This window comes from Nesoenas mayeri (genome assembly GCF_963082525.1).
Source record: "Nesoenas mayeri genome assembly, chromosome: 3".
Classification (NCBI taxonomy): Eukaryota; Metazoa; Chordata; class Aves; order Columbiformes; family Columbidae; genus Nesoenas; species Nesoenas mayeri.
The window spans coordinates 46508361-46529873 of NC_137544.1; the positions used below are offsets into that span (position 1 = coordinate 46508361).

Below are 21513 nucleotides of genomic sequence, written 5' to 3' on the forward strand. Positions count from 1 at the left end.
AGCTACAGATGCAACCCAAGAAAAAGTGGAGGATCCCCCTCCTTATGCTGTACAGTTAGGTTTGAGATCAATGTATTAACAACACATTTACTTCTACACTGTAATTTATTCATTAGTTTTTATAGCAAAGTAGTAGTTTGACAATAAAGAAATAAAAGTATATTGCTTTAATTTTGCAGGTTAACAGGACATTGTGAAAACTGTATGACAAATCAGCATTTCATACTTCAGATTATCAGATCCAAAAAGGCCTTTCCCCCCTGTTTCCTGTGAATATACACAAGCAAGCTATACCTTACCAACACTCTTTTCTCTTATCAAATGTAATCACAAAACGAAGTTTCACTTTAAGTACACTATTTCCTTAACACCACCTCCCTTCATTTCTAGGTCATCAATTTATCTGGAAAAGGTTCAGGGGAAGGCAATCATCAAGATGGACTACTTTTCTGTATTCAAATATGCAAACACATATATCCTACCAAATATAAGCTTTCTGTGTAGCCTAAAAGCAGGAGATCTCTGTTGCTAATGTCACTTAGGCTACAAAGAAAGCTCTGATGACTATTAAACAAAAACATGTAATCCATTTTTGAAACACAGAACCCACAGGTTGTGTAAGAACAGAGCAGCAGGGCTTGTTACAGACTTCCCTAGGTAAGTCAAAGGGAAAAGAACACCTGACAACTCTACCCATCCTCCAGCTCTTTGCTCCAAGTCTAGAAAGCCTGGATATTTTAATGCCCTCTTTGCTCCATTATGCTCCATTTATATACATGATAACAGAGTAGAGAAGCATATATCTGTATAACTTGCTAACCTACTTTGCTTTCTCTGTACTACACTTTTTCTAAAATACAGCTTTTCTAAAAAGTTAAAGAACCTTTATATTAATGCATCTGTCAAATTCAGGAGTTTACTAGCAGAAAGCAACTTAGAAACACTTCAAACTGCAAATCAAAAAATGCTCAACAACTGAAGAAAGTTAATCTTAAAAATTAAGTCTGTTTTTTACTTTGAAATTTAGTTAGACCTTACATGTCTTTCAGGAAATGACATTTTGAGGGGGAAGGGAGGAAGGAAAGCAGGAGGCAGAAAAAAAAAAGTTCTGCATCACTTACACCTAAGTAAAATACATTTAGAGAAATACAGTCAAAGATTCTCTCAATCTGAATCTAAGTCTAGCAAACATCCGAAAAAACTTCTGAAGATAGAAGCAGTGAATGTACAGAACCAGCATATTTGTGATTTGGGTTGAAGATGAAAGGCACACCTGTTTCAGTAGCAAATCTGGAAGGCGGCTGTATTTCTGAAGAAATGGTGTCATTCCAGGAGGAAGAAAGTCAAAGTGAAGACAAAACACAAAGCTCTTGAAACTGCAACAGGTATATATATTGGAAAGTTTGAATTTATATGAATGGATTACATGGTTGGCAGATTACCCATGTCAAAGATGTAGAGACCTCCAAGCTTCCTCCCTCAGTGTTCAGCTGTTTTCATTAGACACATGGACATCTAACATGAGATGGTAAAAACACTAGAAAGCTGCTCTGTCTGTCCCTGTCTGCCTAACTCTGGTCAACATCCTCTCACAGTAGAGACTTCAGTATAAAGAAGCATTGTGGGCGCTGGGTTGCCTTTTGCTTTGCTCCCTTTTCTGCCTTCACAAAGTTCATGCTCTTCTGGGAGAACCACGTATTCTCCCCGGCCTCAACAATGCAGCAGCTCTGCAAAAGAAAGCTACAGAGGGAATCTGGGCTGCCACCAAGCCCCACCTTTGCGCTGTGACAAAGGGCTGCCATGCAGGTGGGCATCAGGCCAGCACAGAAGAGTAATAGGGTAATAGCCAGTTTGGGGGGACAGCAGTTTAGAGTCATGATGCTGCACCCACACGGGTGGAGCATGAGTTTAGTCATTTGTGCAGAAAGGGTGACAAGCCAGTAAACATTTCAGAACTCGCACTGGAGTCTAGGTCACAGTCCATGATCAGAAGAAAAACCACAAACAAACCCCAAACAAAAACCACCACCACCACCAAAAAAACACTCCCTGGGAAGGTCTGCTCTGGTGCATCTGGTTCATCCTGCAGGCCCAGCCTGTCTGAGCCCAGCCCAGCAACAGAACAGTGCTGGGCTGGCTGTGCGGAGCTGTTTGAATCTGTACCGCACCCCCCTGGTTCCATACTATCAGCAACCACAACGTCTGGTGTATGCCATGCTATCTTAACTCCAGGAAGGCAATGACTTCTTTTTTTCTTAAATCTAATAATTTTAAACCAATTACATACATTTTCAAAGCTCAAAAGAACTGTTTAGTCTTTCTTCACACTTCATCAGATCTCTAGAGATTTTGTTAGGGATATAGGGAAGAAGACAAAAAGATGGCTTTGTGATTAAAAAAAAAAAAAGTTGGCTCATTCATTCATTCTCCTTTTAAATTCCTGAAATTTTTTAAAGTACATATTGCCTAATTTATGTTTCAAATGACCAGTTGAGACTACAGAGATTTGTTCAGCTACCAAAGCACATTCATAATCTCGGATTGTGGAAAAGAACAGAGGTGCTTCCAGCAGTTCTCTACAACGAGCAGGAAACATGCATAGCAAACCTGAGTGGGCCATGTGCACACAGCACAGAAGAGATGCTGATAATGTGTTACACTATTTCTTTTTGGCAGTTCAAACATTTCTAAACAGGAACGTCATAACCCAGAAAAAAAAAATAATTACTTCTGACCCTCAAAACCCCAGAAATGGAATATATATGATTTAGAAAGAAATACAAGAAAACACAGGCCTGATTCTGTCAGTAAGACAAGAAAGATGACATGCATTAAAATATAAAACATTGCATACTCTGAATGTCTGCAGGATTTTTCTCCTTTAATAAGAACAATTCAATATGGCCACTGAACTTTTGGTAAGCCCTCTCATAATAATGAGCATTACATTCTTTTTCCATAATATTTTCAGTAAAATAATGACTTCATTATATTTTATAATACATAAAGAAGCCTTAAAAATGGCTATGGCTTTTTACTGTTTATTTCCTCCATTCATATCAGAAATACTAAGTCTAGTCTTCACCAGTTATAAAGGATGCCTGTGAAAATTTCATGGCATAGTTGCTTATGTCTCTCCACAACTGATGCAAAGCAGCTGTATTGAATCCAAACCCTCTTCCTTTATCAGAACCATTATATACTGAAGTTATAGATATTAAGTCTTTGAACCATGCAAAAAATACAGCTCTCTCCTTAAAACCAGTTGAGATTTCATTTGTTTGATCCTGAGTCATCACTAGGCCCACAGTTTTAATGTTTCCAAGCTGAAAGTCTTTATTCTTCCATACAAAAGGCAAGAAGAAAAAAATACCCACTTGAAAATCCTTTTTACCCATGATAAAAATGGCCATAATACTATTAAAGCAACAACAGTAGTAACACTTTCCATCAATTCTGATCACAGTATTTTAACAATTTGTACAAGGGAACAGAGGTCAGTATAGCTGTATAGCCTGACTGTATCACCTCCCTACCACAGTCAGACATCCACAACACTGGTCAAAATCAGGGCAACATCAATGTACCCATTCCAAACAAGTGGTCTAGCTAAGAAATATCTGGTTTATGGACAAAAGCTGGCTAAATGAAGCCTGAAGAACAAGAAAAACCACAGCACAAGCAACAGACAGAAAAGCATGTTTACCTTCCTGACTTGGTAGCAGATTAACACAAAAGCAGAAATAGTGGGAGGAGGGATGTAAAGGTGGTTATGAACACCTACCAGCTGTTACCAGCACAAGATTTTGCCACAAATTCACTGTTACAGCTCTTCCCCTAAAAGCCATTACAGGCAACTGGAAAGTTTCTCACACTACCTGTTCAAGTACTTCCTTCTCCGCATAAACATTGACAATAAATCACACTTGCAACTGGTAGTTACATTTCTCCAAACAAGCAAAACTGGATTTTGTTTTCCAAAATCATAAGTTTAATACACATCCTGTAAGTATTGCTATCACTCATTAAACAAATAACACTTCCTATATTTAAGAACTGAAGAAAATTGTTTGAAGTTTCACAGAAAAAAAAGCCTGCAGATGTATTATCACTTACAAGGCAGTTATCACAAATGCTACTTTCTTTTCTTTTTTGTGGTCATTCATTCTGTTTCACAAAGAGGTTTAAAATTATTACATCTCAAACGAAAGCCTATAAAAACACACTGAAAGATACAACATGCTTAAAAAGAGTTTTCTTGGTTTCACAAGCTTTTCTTGTTTCTCTTTTATGAAGAGCTGAGAAATTAAAATTAGCATTTGAAAGTATTCAAAAGATTGTTTAAACTTCTCATTTAGGTGTCAGATTCCACAGGTGCAATTTCTCATTAAGTACAGCAAAACCTCCTTGAAATCAACCTTGCTAGGCAACCTCTGTTCTTAACTCTGTAAAGCAAAGCAGTAAAATTCTGGTTTCCCTACTGAAGATACTCTTCAACAAATAATCAACTAAAAATAGACCCTAAGATGAGCATGAAAAGAACACACAACGTATCTGTTCTATTACCCTGCATATCGAGGGTATCGAGGTTCTAGAACTTCTGGTTAAGAAAAGAACCTTAACTTATGCCATTTCATTATGTAGTCAACTTTTCTGCCATTATTATGTGTATAATGAGTTATGATGCAAAGATAACTCATGTTAAGAGGTATTTTTGCTTTAATTTTAGAAAACATTAATAAAAAGAGTGCATAAAGTGTGCTGCTGGGATACTTGAGCACAGGGACTAAGGGACAGGACTTCTTTCTGCAATAAAGCTAATAATTCTTGAAAGAGGAATCAAAATTACGCTGGCACAGCATTTTCCTCTTCTCTTGAACTAAACTGCTTGCAAGACACATCCTGCTACAGCAGAATACTTTTTTTCAAAGAATTATTAAAACTGCAGTTTAAACTGAGTTGTATAATAACAATGTAAGCATCTGTATTTATACAGATTCTGGCTTCTAGTGGATCAGAACTCTTTACTGCTAACTCACAAAAGTGAATATATTACAGTCAGTCTGCTGACTAATATTATACAAAACAGAATCTCTGAATGGAACCAGATAAAGTGCAATTTCTTACCTCGTAAACTTTGCAGGTATGTACTGCATCCCTCAAGATCTTACCACTCAAATGGCAAATTAAGATAATACATCAATTTCTAACTCTCCCCTAATTAAAAAAATAGAAACCAGAGTTTCTAATAAGCATTCAACCTTCAAAATTATTACAAGAATACCTTTAATATGAAAGGCAGTACCACTAAAAAATAAAAAAAATAGGAAACCCACACAGTCATTACACACACACATTAAACCCAAACTAATTTGGAACCTCACTGTCTAAAGCAAACACATGCCTCAGGTCTTTTTGCATTCAAGGCTTCTCCTGTTTCTTTTAATTTTTCCTATAAACCTATGAGAAGATGTTAATTCAAAGTGTTCAATATTTTGTATCTCAACACAGAATAAACATCCTCATTCTTACAGCTTCCATAAAATAAATTTACCAGTAATAATATAATGACAGCTTCAGGAGATGAGGAAGATGCATTGAAAGTTGCATTACCACCCATTTCACATAGCAGTTTCTAAAACACTTCCAAACCTTTTTGACTTATGGGCCTCTAAGAACCATAATAAGAAAGATGAGACACTAAAACCAAAAGTTATATTTTGCACTGCACTACAAAGTCATGCCATCTGTGCAAAGTAAGAATATTAATTATTTTAGAATATCCTGTTCTGAATTATTTTCCTGACTTTTTCAAGTCAACACTTATCTATACAGAAATCTTTGTGAAAGCCATGGCAATATCAGCAATAAAAAAAAAAATGGCAGAAGGAAAAGATTATTACTCTACTGGGAGACTTTTAAAAAGTTTACCTGTATTGTTTATCAGTGACAATCCTTAACATAAACTAGAGGAGACAACCTTTTTTACTGACTAGTCCGAGACAGTTAATACTGAACAATACTTGTACTTCAGGTGTTTCCTAAATAAAGACCATTAGTGGCACAAAAGTACAGGACACAATATTTACCTATTTTGTTTTGTTGTTAGTTTAGTTTGCTAAAACAGGGTCATGACCCAATTTAGTTTCTTCAAGCCACATTTGGATTATCACATAAAAGGTGACTTTTTTAAAACAATGGTGACTTCTTAAAAAACAATGGATCTTTTCTATGACATTAGACTAAAAATCTGAAATTATACTTTATACCCTGTACATGACTAAAACTTGAAGAAAATTATTTATTAGCATGCTATACCTAAATATAATTAATACTTGATGCATCAGATTTACCATTCTGTAATCCCATCCACAGTTGCTTATGATCCTTTTTTTGCATCTCATTGATGACTTGACTTTTGTGCTTTAAAGCATCTGCTTCTTTTATACAAGCCATAAAATGAGCTTCAATCACATCCTTAGAATGGCAGTGTAGAATATCCTTTTCTGGAAAATTCTACAAAGAAAAAAAGACAGATCAAGAGAAGTAAATGTATCACACACCTTAGAAGATGAAGAAATGATAATTTTATTAGGCTTATATTAATAGGAAAGAGGCACACTGGAATCCTCTGCTTGTGGAAGAAGGTAACAACCATTCTCTCAGTCTGCTGACAAGAAAGGTTTTGCACTGAAAAACAAAAGTTGAACAATTTTCCGTAAAACCACAAATTACTCCAAATCACCCGACCTAAACTTAATAAATACATTTAAATACATCAGTGGATGTATTTAGGCCCTTAAAATCAAAATTCAGGAATTTACTTTTATCATGTTTTCAAGCACATGTTCAATTCTCTGGCAATGAACGGGAGAAAAGTGGGAGAATTAAGTGACAAGCACTCAACTCTTACTGGCTCTCAGTGGCACCTTAGCACCCATTTCTATGCAAGCCATCAAAAATGCTTCCTCCAAGTATCATAATCCACTATAGCACGCATGAACTACAGCATACATGCCATTTAAAAACATTTTTCTCAAATATATTGGAAATCCTCGTGAACTCCAACTTTACCTAATACACGTGCCTACTACTAGCTCATGGGCCTTGCTTGATTCTATCCCCCTTTTCTTTGGTTGGAGCTGGTGCATTGCATTCAGCATTGCCACTCCTTGGGTAACTTTCTTCCCCTCCGGAAAGGTAGCTATCATTTACTAACTCATTTTTTAAGGAAATATAGTAGTAAATCTTGTCCAGGTACGAAAAAAAAAAGAATCTGGAAATCAGCTCACTAGAAGTTCAGCACTGTAGAGGTATACAGTTAGGGTTGTTCTTCTAATTTTTCTAACACTTAATATCATTTGCCATTTCACAATACAAGCATTCACTGTCACAAGTTAGTTGTCTTTAGTTTTCAAAAGTTTAAAAACCTGCCATGTTTCATCCCCTCCTTATTCATCTTGTTTTCACAGTGGCTTATGATTATGCTGAATGGCACAAACTCCCAGAACCAAACCAGAGCAGCACCATCAGTACTGCCCTTTTTAACATGGGCTTGCCACTTATTTTTATACTTTAATTCTCATCTGTTATTCCACAAGAGGATTTTTCCTCTTAACCCATTACAAATTGGCTTTTCAAAAAAGCTTTTGTGAGGGGCTGTAAAAATAATTTTGGAAATACAAGTACCTATAATGGCATATTTTTCAAAGGGTTTTACAACATAGTTAACATGTCACAGTAAGAACAATACAATGCTGGAAAAACCCATACCTTCCCTCCTCCACATAAAACCAGGAAAAATAGTGAAGACTGCTTCAAACTAGAGAAACTCTAAATATTCAAGAACCACTAGTAGTTAGCAACACAAAAGGGAGCTGGGGATTGCCCTCCCTAAAGGAAATTCTGAGGACAAGAACGGCAGTCCCCTCCTCATAAGGTTGTTGAAAAGAACTGGAAATTAAATAATGGAATTTCATACAGCGGTTCCTCCTTACGACAGTGAAGCCACACTCTGGAAACTGCAGATCACAAGGATGAGCATCTTCCAAAAACAGGAGTATAAATGGAAGAGAAGATTGCTAAGATCTTTTCCACTGAAGTATCCACAGTTTGGTGTTGAACTCCCAAAGGGAGTGCTATTGTTACTTAGGACTGATCTATGTAGAACTGCCTAGAAATTTAAGGACAGAGATAAAGCTTGTTTCTCATATGAGGATGGCCAAGTATAAAGACATGAAAGAGGACAGAACAGAAAGGAAAGTTCTCCTTCTAGGACAGACCTCACTCCCTTTCCTCCTACAACAAAGCTGAGTGTCTGAGTATAATTGGGCTCAAGATGAATGGAAAACATTGCTGGGATTGTTACTTGCCAACTGACATCTGTATAGGCTTGTAAAATACTTTTAGAAGTTTCACTTACTTGCTCAAATAAAAAAGTAAAATCTGGTAATCAATCCAGAAGAAAATAGCAGTCAGAAATAGCATACTTCAAGATCAAAAAAGCTCTTTATATACAAGAATTCAAAGCGAGACACTGGCAAGGCTCAAAAAAAAAGATGAAATAGTGGGATGTACCTAATTCTGAGTAATATGGGAACCTAGAAACTGATTTTCACAATAAAAGTTGAAGTTTTAGTTATGTTCATGAAAACAACAAGTTTGTTACAACTCTTCTGTCACACATATGTCTAAATATTGAACTGCAGGGTCTTTTTTTGGATATTCCTCTTTCTATAGGTAGGCATCTCCCTGCTGACTAACTTCAAATGAACTTCAAATTATAGGGAATGTTACTCCCTGGGGATGTGTTTCAGAAAACATACACAGCGTGGTCTGCAGAATAGGAAGGAGATATTCAAAACTGGTCAGAGCTAGCTAAACTAGTAGAAATAACCTAGCCATGCTAGTACAAAGGTGTGACAGGATTAATTTTCCCAGCTTCTAGGGAATAACACTGTGGAAGACGGGAAAGCACTCCTACAACCTCAGTGCTGTCTACTCTTTTCTTTAGAAGAAAAACACTGACACATATCTATGCAGTACTGTGAGCACAAGCTACAAAACCTACTCATGAAAGCAATAACCTAGAAAACAACACTGCTGTGCCTACAAGAAGCATATGAAACAGTTTCACCTACATGAGACTACCAACAGAAAGTATGGCATCCCCACTGATTTATAAGCTAGGGCACAGAATAAGTTGTCTACTTGAATATAGAACATGTATGCACAGGATTTGTTTTAAATTCTACTTGCCTTCTTTCTACTTGAAGAAATAGCGAGCAAACACAAGGGGCAATGGATTCAAACTGGAACACAAGAGGTTCCACTTAAATTTGAGAAGAAACTTCAGTGAGGGTAACAGAACATTGGAACAGGCTGCCCAGGGGGATTGTGGAGTCTCGTTCTCTGGAGACATTCAAAACCCAGCTGGACGCCTTCCTGTGTAACCTCATCTAGGCGTTCCCGCTCCAGCAGGGGGATTGGAATAGATGATCTTTCAAGGTCCCTTCCAACTCCTAACATTCTGTAATTCTGTGAAAGGTAAATAACTTCATTCAGTTGCTTGGAGAAAGAGACAACTGTAAACAAGCTGGTAGCCACCCTTGGTTACACAGCTATGAGATTTGCAGAAAGTTTTAACAGATCCCATATGCTGCTTTAATTCAAGTACTCTTATTGGTGATGTCTTACTCCATCCATGTTCTGTATCTTTGAAAGAAAAGTTATTAAAGATTCACTCTGATCGTCTTAGAAAGCTCGAGTAGTACTAGTTCTGTTTCACATACCAGTAAGGCACTTGCAGCACTTGGTCATAAAGAAGTAGGTATCATCTGTACAAACACGAGCACTAAATGCCCTCTCACATAAAACTGTTTCAAAAACATCACAGGTAATTTCAACAGTCTGGTTTCATAACTCCGTTCCACACATATTTATCTATCAGTTCCAGTTCACAAAACATCAGTTTATACTGTGATAGTCTGATTGCATTAGGCAATGTTTGTCAAACATTGTATCAATTATATGGCATTAAAAACCATAAGGAACACATCCAACAGCAAGGGAAACATCCATATATTTATGTTTAGTTACTATCAGCAGTCTTTTTTTCAAAACAGATTAATTTTAAAACCCCTCATCTATACTTCCAGCTTCCACAATGTCTCCTAGAAGTTCCACAATATATCCATATTCTACAAGGAAAAGCAATGCCTTTTCACTTTGCCTGGCGCAATTTTGAGCTGACAGTTATACAAAAACAGATGCAGTCTCTCCTCTATAGCAGGTCACGGATGGAGAGGTTGGGTCCAGCAGATAAGGGCTTCAGCAGAAGCAGAGGCCTTTCCCCTGGCACACCTTAGTTCCTCTTCCTACTACTATTTCTAGAGCAGTTCACCACCTCCTATCTCTTGCCCAAAACCTGGAGAGCTGGTTACCATGCTGAGAACATGGATAGTGCTAAGCGTGCTGCAGAGCTGTGTAAGGTGAGTTTGACAGGATGGGACAAAGGTTTCCTCCTTCCCATAAGGCCACACCTGCGTAACAAAAGCAACTTCCCAGACTACGGCTTCTCACAATTCTCAGACCTTAGTACTCTGCTCAACCTTGTCCTTCTACAACTATTTAAGGCAACTGTATTTCAGCTTTACTAGATATATAAATGCATGTTATTTTATTGCATACCAGAAGTACAAATGAATAAACTGTTCCTTTAATGCAAATGGTGTTTATTACTTGGTCTGCATGAATCACAGAGGAGGTAAATCACAAGTTTCTGCCAACTTTTAAACTTCTGCTGACCACAAATAAACTTTTTTCCAGGTTTCTAACTTCAAACAGTCTTTACAGATGTTCTAGAGCTATCTGTTGTTGACTGCATGCTTTGGTAAAAGAAAGAGGAAAGCCACGACAGCAAAAGTCAAACCCCAGAAAAATCTAATACTGCTTAATGAAGCCAAATAAAAGTTATGGCTCTTTGAAGAATAACTACACGCAAATGAAAAGAACGGTCCAGGTAGGAATCCCACACCTAGACTATTTATCTGTAAGAAACTGTAACACGTGAAAATGTCTTCAATATTTTGACATACTTTGATAAAGCAGGTGTACCTGCTTTAGCAGGTAGGTTGGACTAGATGATCTCCGAAGGTCCCTTCCAACCCCAACCATTCTGTGATTTCAGTTATGTTTTGACTTTAAGGATTAAGAGGGGTTTATTTAAATAAACTTTCAGATTACATCAAAACCAGAAAGAGATTAAGCAGGTGCTTAATTCAAGGTGTTGTATTTTTAAAAATTAAATTACAACATATTTTCAAATAATACTGCCCTAGCAGTAAATTATTTCTGATCTTCAATGTACACCTTTGAGATAAACTTCAAATAGCTCATCCTTTGGCAAGTACCAATGTAAGGACATTAAGTCAGTTCACATTCATACATGAAATTGAAAAGCACCGTGGCGCTGCAACTTATTTCTCAAGATGGGTCTGCTTTGAGGTAGCAACATCTACACATTGCCACTGCTAATCTTCCAGAGCTCAGAATGTGTAACAATTAAATAATGATTTATGAAAATAGATGCCTTACAGCTTCTTCAAAACACTTGCGAAATTTTTTCACCACAGCTCTCTCTGACATATATCAGAGTGTACCAATTATAATGGTTTCAAAAACGTCCTCATTTTCAAATTAATTCAGTCAGTCATTTTAAAAGTTTCAATATGTAAAAATAATCATACAGTCTTAGGCTGTGTTAGGTGTATACTCCAAAAAATATCAGACTACTTCTGTTAGCAAGACCTTTTCTAAAAGACCTTCAAGAGAAGAACTGTTTCAATGAAAATGTTCAACACAACTGCTTCTCAGTTTGCTTTTAATTTCTTCTCAAATATCACACACTAAAGTCAAGCCTATAGTAACCCAGCATGTTCCTTTTCATCAGTTTTCCTATTGCACTGTTTCTTTTAAATGGAGAAATTGAAATTTCAAAGTTAAATACCCTGATATTTACTTCTGATTTTGACTTCAAAACACAGCTAGTATTACCTTCTCAACACATTTCAGAGCATGAAAGAACCCTGCACCAAAGCTAACCCTGCACAAATACTCTTCTGAGCAAAGATCAGTAGTGCTATGAAGTCATAACTAATGGTTTTACAATGTGTAATCAAAATAATGTCTTTCCTATGACTAAACTGTCACAAGACCAAACTCATTTCACTCAGGTCTCTAAAGAGGACAACAGCTGTTGAAGTACAACAGCATTCCCTGAGTTCAAGGATTGTTGCAGTATCTGACATCCATGCTTGTGTGGATGAGTACTTAGTCTTCCCAATCTTCAGTCAACTCAAGCTGACCGAATTAAAAACAACATAGAAAGCTTTTCTATTATATCCACCCAATTGCACTGACAGTCTCATAACTTATCTTGAAAAACAATTTGGGGCTTTCAGATTATAATAGAATAATTTTCAAATGAAGGTAATTTGAAAGCACATACAATCTCATGGAAAATACCTGCAGATTTACAGAAAACTTTCGATGATCCTTGAAGAAGGAACATTCTCCACTTCAAAAAGGTCACACAATCCATTTATTTATAAAACAATTGTGAAATTTCTTCCTAGCCTCCAAATTTCATGTAACTTTATGCTTGATTTTAACCAAATGTGTATTTAAGTTTTACCTTGAAATGAACTGTGATGCTCCAAGGAAGGGCTGTATTTGATGCATGAAGATCAAACAGCAAACCAATTGGGTAATGCCTAAAAATTAAGAGATATTAAATGAACATAAAAGCTGTACATTTAATTCTACATACAGCAGTTAAGATACCTGTTTGACCCCACCAATTAATATCCATTATTGCTTATTCAGAAAAGCTGTAGAGTCAAGCATAAATGACTGACAATTTCTGGTACAATGAAGTCTGGAATTTACACATTCAGTATCTAAACAGTGGTCTCCAAGCTGTGCCCACAAAACACCACTAGTTTCACAACAGCATAAGTGGTCTACAGCAGCCCTGTGGAATCATTCAAAAAGGTAATTTCAGTTAAAAAATTGATAATGGTGGGACTAGCTGGTCTGACAGAAAAGTCAACATGCTTTCACACTTAAATGCCCTGGCTTTATACCACATTAAGCTTTCATATCTCTTCCCTCTCCCACATGCCTGATGTCATTGCAGACAATAAGTAGTAAAGCAAAAACACATCTGTAGAAGGGCTGAAAGAGGATAATCAAAAAGAATTCTCTATCTTTACTATTAAATTAAGAAGAATAGAAAGAGAGAAAAAAAAAGAAAAAGATTAACAAGAGTTTTGTGTTTCAGCAGTATTCTGGATTAAAGGAGTTATACAAAAAAGCTGCTTCCTCCAAATATTCACTTCTAATAGCTTTGTGCTTTTAAATTCATTAGAAGAAACAGGCACCAGAAATACAAGGAATATGTATCACACACATAAAACTTCCACCACCAACATTCCAAAAAAGTCCTTCTGCAATTTTCCTCACAAGCAGACATTGGCAAGATTGGTTTGTTTTTTGTTTTTTTTTTAATTCAGCATACCAAGCTCTATCCTTCTATTTTTCAAAAGTCTTAACTAAAAGAGCCATACTAGCTTTTCATCCTACAAACAGATGAACACACACTTAACTGCAAACTCAGCAGCTTCACTGAATTAAATAGGACTGATCACAGGATGCAGAGCCAAACACATATAAGTTTTGAGAGTCTGGGTAACGATAACCAAGGGCATTACTCTAAAAGCATCTGTGCTAAGCCAATTTCCTGACCTGCTAAATGCTCACTCCACAGTGCTTTAGCACCCTCTACGGATGAGCTAACCCCAAAGCTAAGGCAAAGCCACCACGACAGCAAAACAAAAACCAAAACAAAATAGTACTACAATTCTTGAACTTGTAACTTGAGCAGTGTAAGGGAAAGGGATCTGGGGGTCCTGGTGGACAGCAGGATGACCATGAGCCAGCACTGTACCCTTGTGGCCAAAAAGGCCAATGGCATCCTGGGGTGTATTATAACAGGGGTGGTCAGTAGGTTGAGAGAGGTTCTCCTTCCCCTCTACTCCGCCCTGGTGAGACCACATCTGGAATGTTGTGTCCAGTTCTGGTTCCCCTCAGTTCCAGAAGGACAGGGAACTGCTGGAGAGGGTCCAGCGTAGGGCAAAAAATATGATTAAGGGAGTGGAGCATCTCCCTTACGAGGAAAGGCTGAGGGAGCTGGGGCTCTTTAGCTTGGAGAAGAGGAGACTGAGGGGTGACATGTTATTCATGTTTACAAATATACAAAGGGTGAATGTCACAAGGATGGAGCCAGGCTCTTCTTAGTGACAACCAATGGTAGGACAAGAGGTAATGGGTTCAAACTGGAAGACAAGAGGTTCCACTTAAATTTGAGAAGAATCTTCTTCACAGTGAGGGTGACAGAACACTGGAACAGGCTGCCCAGGGAGGTTGTGGAGTCTCCTTCTCTGGAGACATTCAAAACCCACCTGGACACATTCCTGTGTAACTTCATCTAGGTGTTCCTGCTCCAGTGGGGGGATTGGACTAGATAATCTTTCAAGGTCCCTTCCAATTCCTAACATTCTGTGATTCTGTGATTTTTATGAACTTCTTAAAAGAAAGACTAGGGGGAAATATCAAGAAAGTATCTAGAACTGTGTTTTCCTGACAAAGGGAAAAAAGAAAACAGATAAGGCATATCCAGATTTATCCCAATTCATTTCTAAAGCTCAAGTTTTTAGCACCAAGACTTTACTATGAACTGCTAATCGTGTCTTGAGCACATCGACAGGGATTCAGCAAGAGTTCCATGAATGAGCGGTTCTCCAGGTGAGCCAAGTAACAAAAATCAGATTTCCTTCGATAATGAGATGAACAATGACTTTCAGTCATTTTCAATTTATACAGTAAAGCAGATAGCTACAAAAAAAAAAAAAAGAAAAAAGCACCAGTTCTTGGCCTACCTCTATATTTTCTATCCAGTTTAGATTACAAAATGAATTTCGTGTACTCAAGCTTTCCGAAATAAAATCCTTGTGCTTTGCATGATTCATAGTTTTTATTTTGAAAGAGGCCAGCCATAACTTCATTTTGTTCTATAGCAGAACACATCAGATTAATGAAGACCACCAACCATGAGAGAAATTGTTTTCTATTCAGAAGTGCAGCCTTCCATTAAGAGTAAAGTCCATAACAGGAGTGAACCGATTCTGACATAAGATATGTCCTGTTTCAAATTCCAGTTCTCACACACTGACATTTAATCTGAAGCAAACAGAAGCCTTAAGTGATGCCTGTGCATAATGCTGTTCTTCACTTCTTTTTGAGATACAGTTACAAGCATTTTTAAGAGTCTGGAAACAATAGCACTCCATATAACAACACTAAAGCTATTCACCATATTTATTTCCTTCAACATAAACACCTGGTTTCTTAAGTAGGACAGAGAATTAAGGGAGACATAAAGAAAAATGTTGAGAAGAAAAGAAGAGGACTTGTTAATCTGTACAGGGCATAAAACCACCCCCAACCTCATGAACATCCCCTCACTCCATTCTTAAGCATGTATCTACCTGGTGCTATGAGCCAGTATTCCCTCATTAAAGATCTTGTTTCCAGTGGTACTGCTGCAATGCTGTTTCTGAACTTCTATTTGAAAAATAGGCGTTCCAATTAGAGAAATACACAAATGTTCTCTAGAATCTACAGTAATCAGAGGAATTAAAAAAAAATAAAATTCAAAAATCCAAGAGATCCTTTCAAGATTTGTGCCTCCTCACCCTCCCCTCCCCCAAAACAAACCAAACAACAGCAAAGGGAAACATCCAGGCCAGAAATGTATCATTTTGGAAAAATATTATTGGGTGGTTGAAATCAAACTAGTCTCAACTACAGTGGGAGCCAAGGACAGGCAGACTCTGCAGAACTTTCTCAAAGGAACTAATGGGAAAAATGTCAAAGAGAAAATGTCCAAGACACCATAAAGCTTTTTTTTTGTTTGTTTGTTTTTTGTTTGTTTTTTTGTTTTTTTTTTTAACAAGCTGCTAGAATAATGACCGGTTCTGGAAAGTCTTCAATCTATAGAAGTGCATCAGCATCTGGACTTCCAGCCATTGTAAATTTATTACTGCTTTTGTTATTATACAGAAGGTGGTTTCAGAGTACAAGAGAAGTCCTGGAAAACACCACATTAAGTACTTAAAATGCTTTTGAAAGTGACAGATGGACAGTAAGGAAAATTAGTTACTATTCTTCTAACAATTTCTTTCTGGACCCAGGACAGAAAGGGACAGTATAAGTTGGTAGGTCATTTTCAGACCAGAATAATTTACTGTGGTAATTCAGTAGGACATGTAACATGAACCGATAAATCCAGGACAAAAAAAATCCTATGCTCCAGAACTGTTTGGGGCACTAAGTGTATCAAGTGGTCAAAATCTGGTGTTTAGTTATTTCTATGAACAAATGCCTCATTGAGGGAAATTGTGGCTGCATTGGGAAATAGTCTCACCATTTCCTTTAGTATTCAGTAAGAAAAAAATTTTTCTTAGATCTTTTAAGCAATCTCTGGCACTTTCAAATAAAATGTCAGCTATGCCTGATCAAATGGTGCTCTGACCTTTTGTCTTCCACTGATTCCTGATTAGGAAAGGTCAAGCATCCATCCAGTTGGTAATAAAGACACCTATGCAACTATGCTGGAGCACAATCCACAGAAAGGGGACAGAAACTCTGCTCAAGGACACATGCAAGTGCTCCAAGAGGATGGCAACCACCTAGAGGGTGTCGTCCAGACAGTGTCTGCAGTCACTGCAGTGGTGACTGAAGACTCTGAAGACGGGGAAGACCAGAGTCTTGTCACCTCTGGGAAGAGAAAGCAGGCTGCTCCTCCACCTACAGTCAGTGCCTCAATGGCCAACAAGGTTGGCTGCAAATTCTGAGAAAGGATCAAAGCAACCTGAATAGCCCATCCACATCCAGGGGAAGAAGTGACAGTGGTAAGAGACTCCCTCCTACAGGGGACAGAGTCCTCCCCCATCTGCCAAACTCACTTGCTACATGCAGAGGTTCGCTGCTTGCTAAGAAGTTGCAGACAGACTGGCAAGGTTTGTCCTGTGTTTGGATTATTAGCCCTTGCTGTTCATCCACATGGACACAAATTTTAACTGCTGACAGTGTGAAGACTGACTACATAGCTCCAGGGGCAAGGCAGCATCTCCACAATTTTGCCACTGAAGGAGAAAGGCTCAGAGAGGTGTCAACGTTGGTCAATAACCGCAGGTCAATAACTAGTAGTGCAGCTGGCATGACAAGGGCTTGGCCTTTACAGCCACAGGACACTCTTTGGGGATGAAGGACTGCTAGGCAGAGATGGAGTCCCCCAGCCTAGTGAGGACAGCTTTAGACCATAAATATGGGTGTGAATAACAAACCACAGACAAGAAGAAATTAATGGACATCAGTGGAAAGCAAGTGGGGAAAGGTGACAGCCTTACAGGAGATCTCAAAATAATAAAAGAAGGTAGAAAAGAGTCTACCACAAGTGTATGTACATAAATGCACATAGCTTGGGAAACAAGCTGGAAAAGCTAGAGCTCCACATGCAGTAACATAACTCTCACAATGCTGGGCTACCTGAAATATGGTGACACTGCTTGCACAACTAGAATGCTGTTGTGGATGGACGGACATAAGTTGCTTGGAAAAGGCAGGCAGGGTAGATGAGGGAAGGGGGTTGTCTTCCACATGAGGGAGCAGCTCAGATGTATGAAACTTAACAGGACAAACAACAGGTTGGCTGAGATCTTGTGGCTCAGGATCAGAGGAGAGACTAGTAAGGGCAAGATCATGGTGAGTTTGTTACAGATCATGCAATCCAGGCAAGGAAGTAGATAAAAGTATTCCCTAAACAACTCAAGAAGTTTCTGTGTCACCGATCCTGGTTCTTGTTCATCTCTGACATCTGCTGGAAAAGCAACATGGTACAACACAAGTAATAAAGATTCCTCCATACAGGTATTGGGATGGACCAGAGCTGACCCACAGCTGAATCTGCTAATTACTAATAAAACAGTTATGTATGTGATAATCAATGGCAGCTTTGTCTGTAGTGACCATGAAATGGCAGAGGTCAAGATCCTGGAGAGGCTGATAAAGGAGAGTAAGCAGAACACAGACATTTGACTTAACTTGCCACTTCCTCCTGGTGCCCCTGCACAGTTTAGGCTCAGCCACCTCAGATGCATCACTGGAAGAACATTCAGTCCCTCACCTGCAGTCAGAGCACCAAACCTATCCTGTAGTTACAGAACTGCAGGTGGAACAGGAACTTTCCTCCTGTTGCCAGCTGCCATAAGCTCCCAGCCCTTCCATATCTTCAACCATTTTCCAATTCAATAATTACAGATGCTGCCTGCATCTCCTTCAAGGTAGTTCTAGGTTTAGACTCCTGCAGCTGCAGGGTCTTGGACAAAATTGCATCTGTTTCCTTTTGTAGTTGCTGATGGTGCACTCTTCCTGCAGCTCCTCAACTTGGTGACACAGACCTTCCCCTAGCACACACCTCCCGCAGGCAAGCAGACCATCTTCCCCTGCCCAAACAATCTCAGTGGGAGGCCCCAGGTCCTTGTAGCGCTAGACCTGGAGATCTTCATCCTCCCACAGGAGCCTCGCCTGATTGCTGCAGACCATGAAGTCAAAACTCTGTTTCATACTTCCTCCAAAATCTCACTGGAAAACAGAAAAGCTGCAGGTGGAAAGAGATACACCACATCCCAACCAGGCATGAAACTGCACTGACTGCAAGTGCTGTGACCTCACAGTGCAAAGTAAATAATTAGAATAAGAAATATTATTAACAAGTTCTATTTTATTCTGTACTGACACTTGCTAACTCTTTACAGCATAAATTAAGTAAAGGTACAAAGTTATTATAAATAAACTCACCATTTCAGTGGTGTACCTTCATATTCAAACCATATTTCAGTAACTTCCTCTTGTCTCATAACTTTCTGAAAGTGTTTCTTCACTTTGTCTGTTACTAGTGTCAAGTAGCTTATCCTTGGCAAAAGCAACTGAAAGAAAAAATTATAGAAGCTTTAATTATGCATAAAATGTATTAAATTAGTAAAAATCTGTAACAAGGCATGCATTTTCATAATGAAAATTCAATTAGCACCCTTCCCTCCTCCACTTTAAGGTAAGATGTCTTTTAGACAATTTATTTATTAATGGTCAATGAAAGGCTATACAATTATGTACTCAGAAGATGCAGAATAGCAGTATCCAATATACTAGTACACACACAGAAAAAACCCCAACCCCCGAACAATTAAAATTGAGTTATTGATTCTTTTAATATGGTCAGAGGGAGAAGAGTGTAATTTAATTTCTCCTTTTCTGTATTTAAGCAGGCCAAAGAATGAAGTTTTTAACCTTTTTCACATGAGCAGATAGGAATGTGTTCTAACTTCTTATTGAATATAATGAGCAACTGTGTTTCAGCTTTATTTAAAAAAAAAAGTTGTAGGAATTTCCATTTTTAAGAGTGAAATCTAGCTGGTTAATGGTTTGCTTTCCAAGTATGTTTTGTATTTCTAATAGCTGGCAATTTCAGTTTTCTTTGCACTGGGTTTGCCAATTCAATGTCTTAGTTAAGGCTACTATGATGATTCTTCCACTATTTAACCTTTGCCCAGCAAATAAAATCAGACAGAAAATCCCCAGTATTTTATCAGATGAAACATGACACCTTCTTACAGCTTTCTAGTATACTATCTATTTTTTTAAACAGAATGCTGTGTTATTTTTATTTGCAACCCGCTCCCTCACCCCCCCCCTTTTTTTTTTTTTTAAGTCTCATGCCTGGTATATATTAAAGCATTATTGATTGCAACAGTATTTGACATAACCTTTTAAACTGCATCACTAACTTCCTCTGTAAAGTATTTTACTTCAGTTTGTCTTATGGACAATTTGTCAAATTGTCAATTTCAACATAATTCAAGACACATATAATAACCAAACAACATTTAACTGAATTCAACAGACTGTGGCCAGCACTCCCAACAGGCCTCTTTGGTGTACAAAACTTAACAGTTAATCAGGTTAAAAGGGACTGTCTGTTTTTCAGAGATGCTGAGCATTTGCAGCACCTGCTGAACTCTTTTGTTAGCCTTCCTGCCTCTTCTTGTGGGGTTGTCATATGCAGGGACAGGAGCTGGACTCAATGATCCTTGTGGGTCCCTTCCAACTCAGGATATTCTATGATTCTACCTTGCTACAGTCTTCCCCTTTCATGGGAGACACAAAAGAATCCAATTCTATCACTATTCTAGCTTTAGTTATCCCAGAGATTTACAAATATACTAAATCTGTCAAGTGAGACCTTTAAAATCATAGTTTAAAGACATTTTCATTTTTTTTGCCCTTTTTAATATCCCTTCTCTACCAGTTGTCTACACTCAGTGAAAGATACAGGTTGACACAAACATTTTTACTCCAAAAGTTCTGTAATTTTAAAATGCTATTACTTATTTTCAGAGGAAAAGTACTAAAAATATTTTTTAAAAAAGACAAAAAAAAAAAAAAGAACAACCAAACAAAAAAACACCACACACCTTAATGTATTTAACTATATGCTGGGCTTTAGGTAAACTCAGCACAGAATCATGTTGTTTCATAGCAGCCCCTATATGAAAAATCAGACTTCTACACAGAAGTTCACCTTCTAGACCAGGGGTGTCAAACTCATTTTCGCTGGGGACCACATCAGCCTCGTGGTTGCCTTGAAAGGGCCAAATGTAATTTTCTGACTGTATAAATGAAGGAGTAGTTACTCCCAGTGAAAACGAGTTTGACACCCCTGGTCTAGACCATTACACACTCAGAAGCTTCTCCAACACTTCAGCCACATGGCAAGGAGCCTTCCCTTCAGGCAAAGCCATGTTCACCAGAATGACACCTGCCCTACAAACGCTTCTGCTACTGACTCCTAAACCAGTCCATGCAGGCCAGTGACACAACACCCTTTCACCCTTTGGTTACCCTACAGAAATCCTGCTGGATGCTGGGAATCAACAGCCATGATTCAGTGATAAAGTTAATTCTTGCGTTAGGGCTGTAATACCTAATTAAGAAAAAAAACCCCACATGATCATATGACGAGACTTATTTATCCAAGTTAAACTCATTCCACTAAGTCAGATTTGCTCAATTGCCTTTTTTGGTTTTTTTGACAAATAAGGTATCAGCAGACTTTGTGCTAAAGGTTATATGCTATGAAAAATCAAACACATCCAACATTTTAAGTAATGTAACAACTGAATGTCAGACTGATAACTTACCACATAATATGCTAAAAGACAGAATGCCCATCATAAATGAAACGACCTACAATACCACACAAGCAAACATGCACATAAGGTAGTATCAAAGTTTATAATAAATAAACTGAGTGCATATTTAGCACAGATTCAA

At 38.0% G+C, this 21513-nt stretch overlaps 1 protein-coding gene across 3 annotated transcripts in view; it reads right to left on the minus strand.

The window, feature by feature from the left end:
- The window catches only part of ATG5 (autophagy related 5), a 77359-nt gene that overhangs the window by 50353 nt on the left and 5493 nt on the right, over positions 1-21513 (minus strand). For all 3 annotated transcript variants that reach the window (XM_080342409.1, XM_080342410.1, XM_080342411.1), the window contains 3 exons: positions 18982-19109; positions 12695-12773; positions 6354-6516 (listed from right to left, as the gene is read on the minus strand). In XM_080342409.1, coding sequence (XP_080198535.1) covers positions 6354-6516; positions 12695-12773; positions 18982-19109 — 370 coding nt within the window. The remainder of the gene's footprint in view (positions 1-6353; positions 6517-12694; positions 12774-18981; positions 19110-21513) is intronic.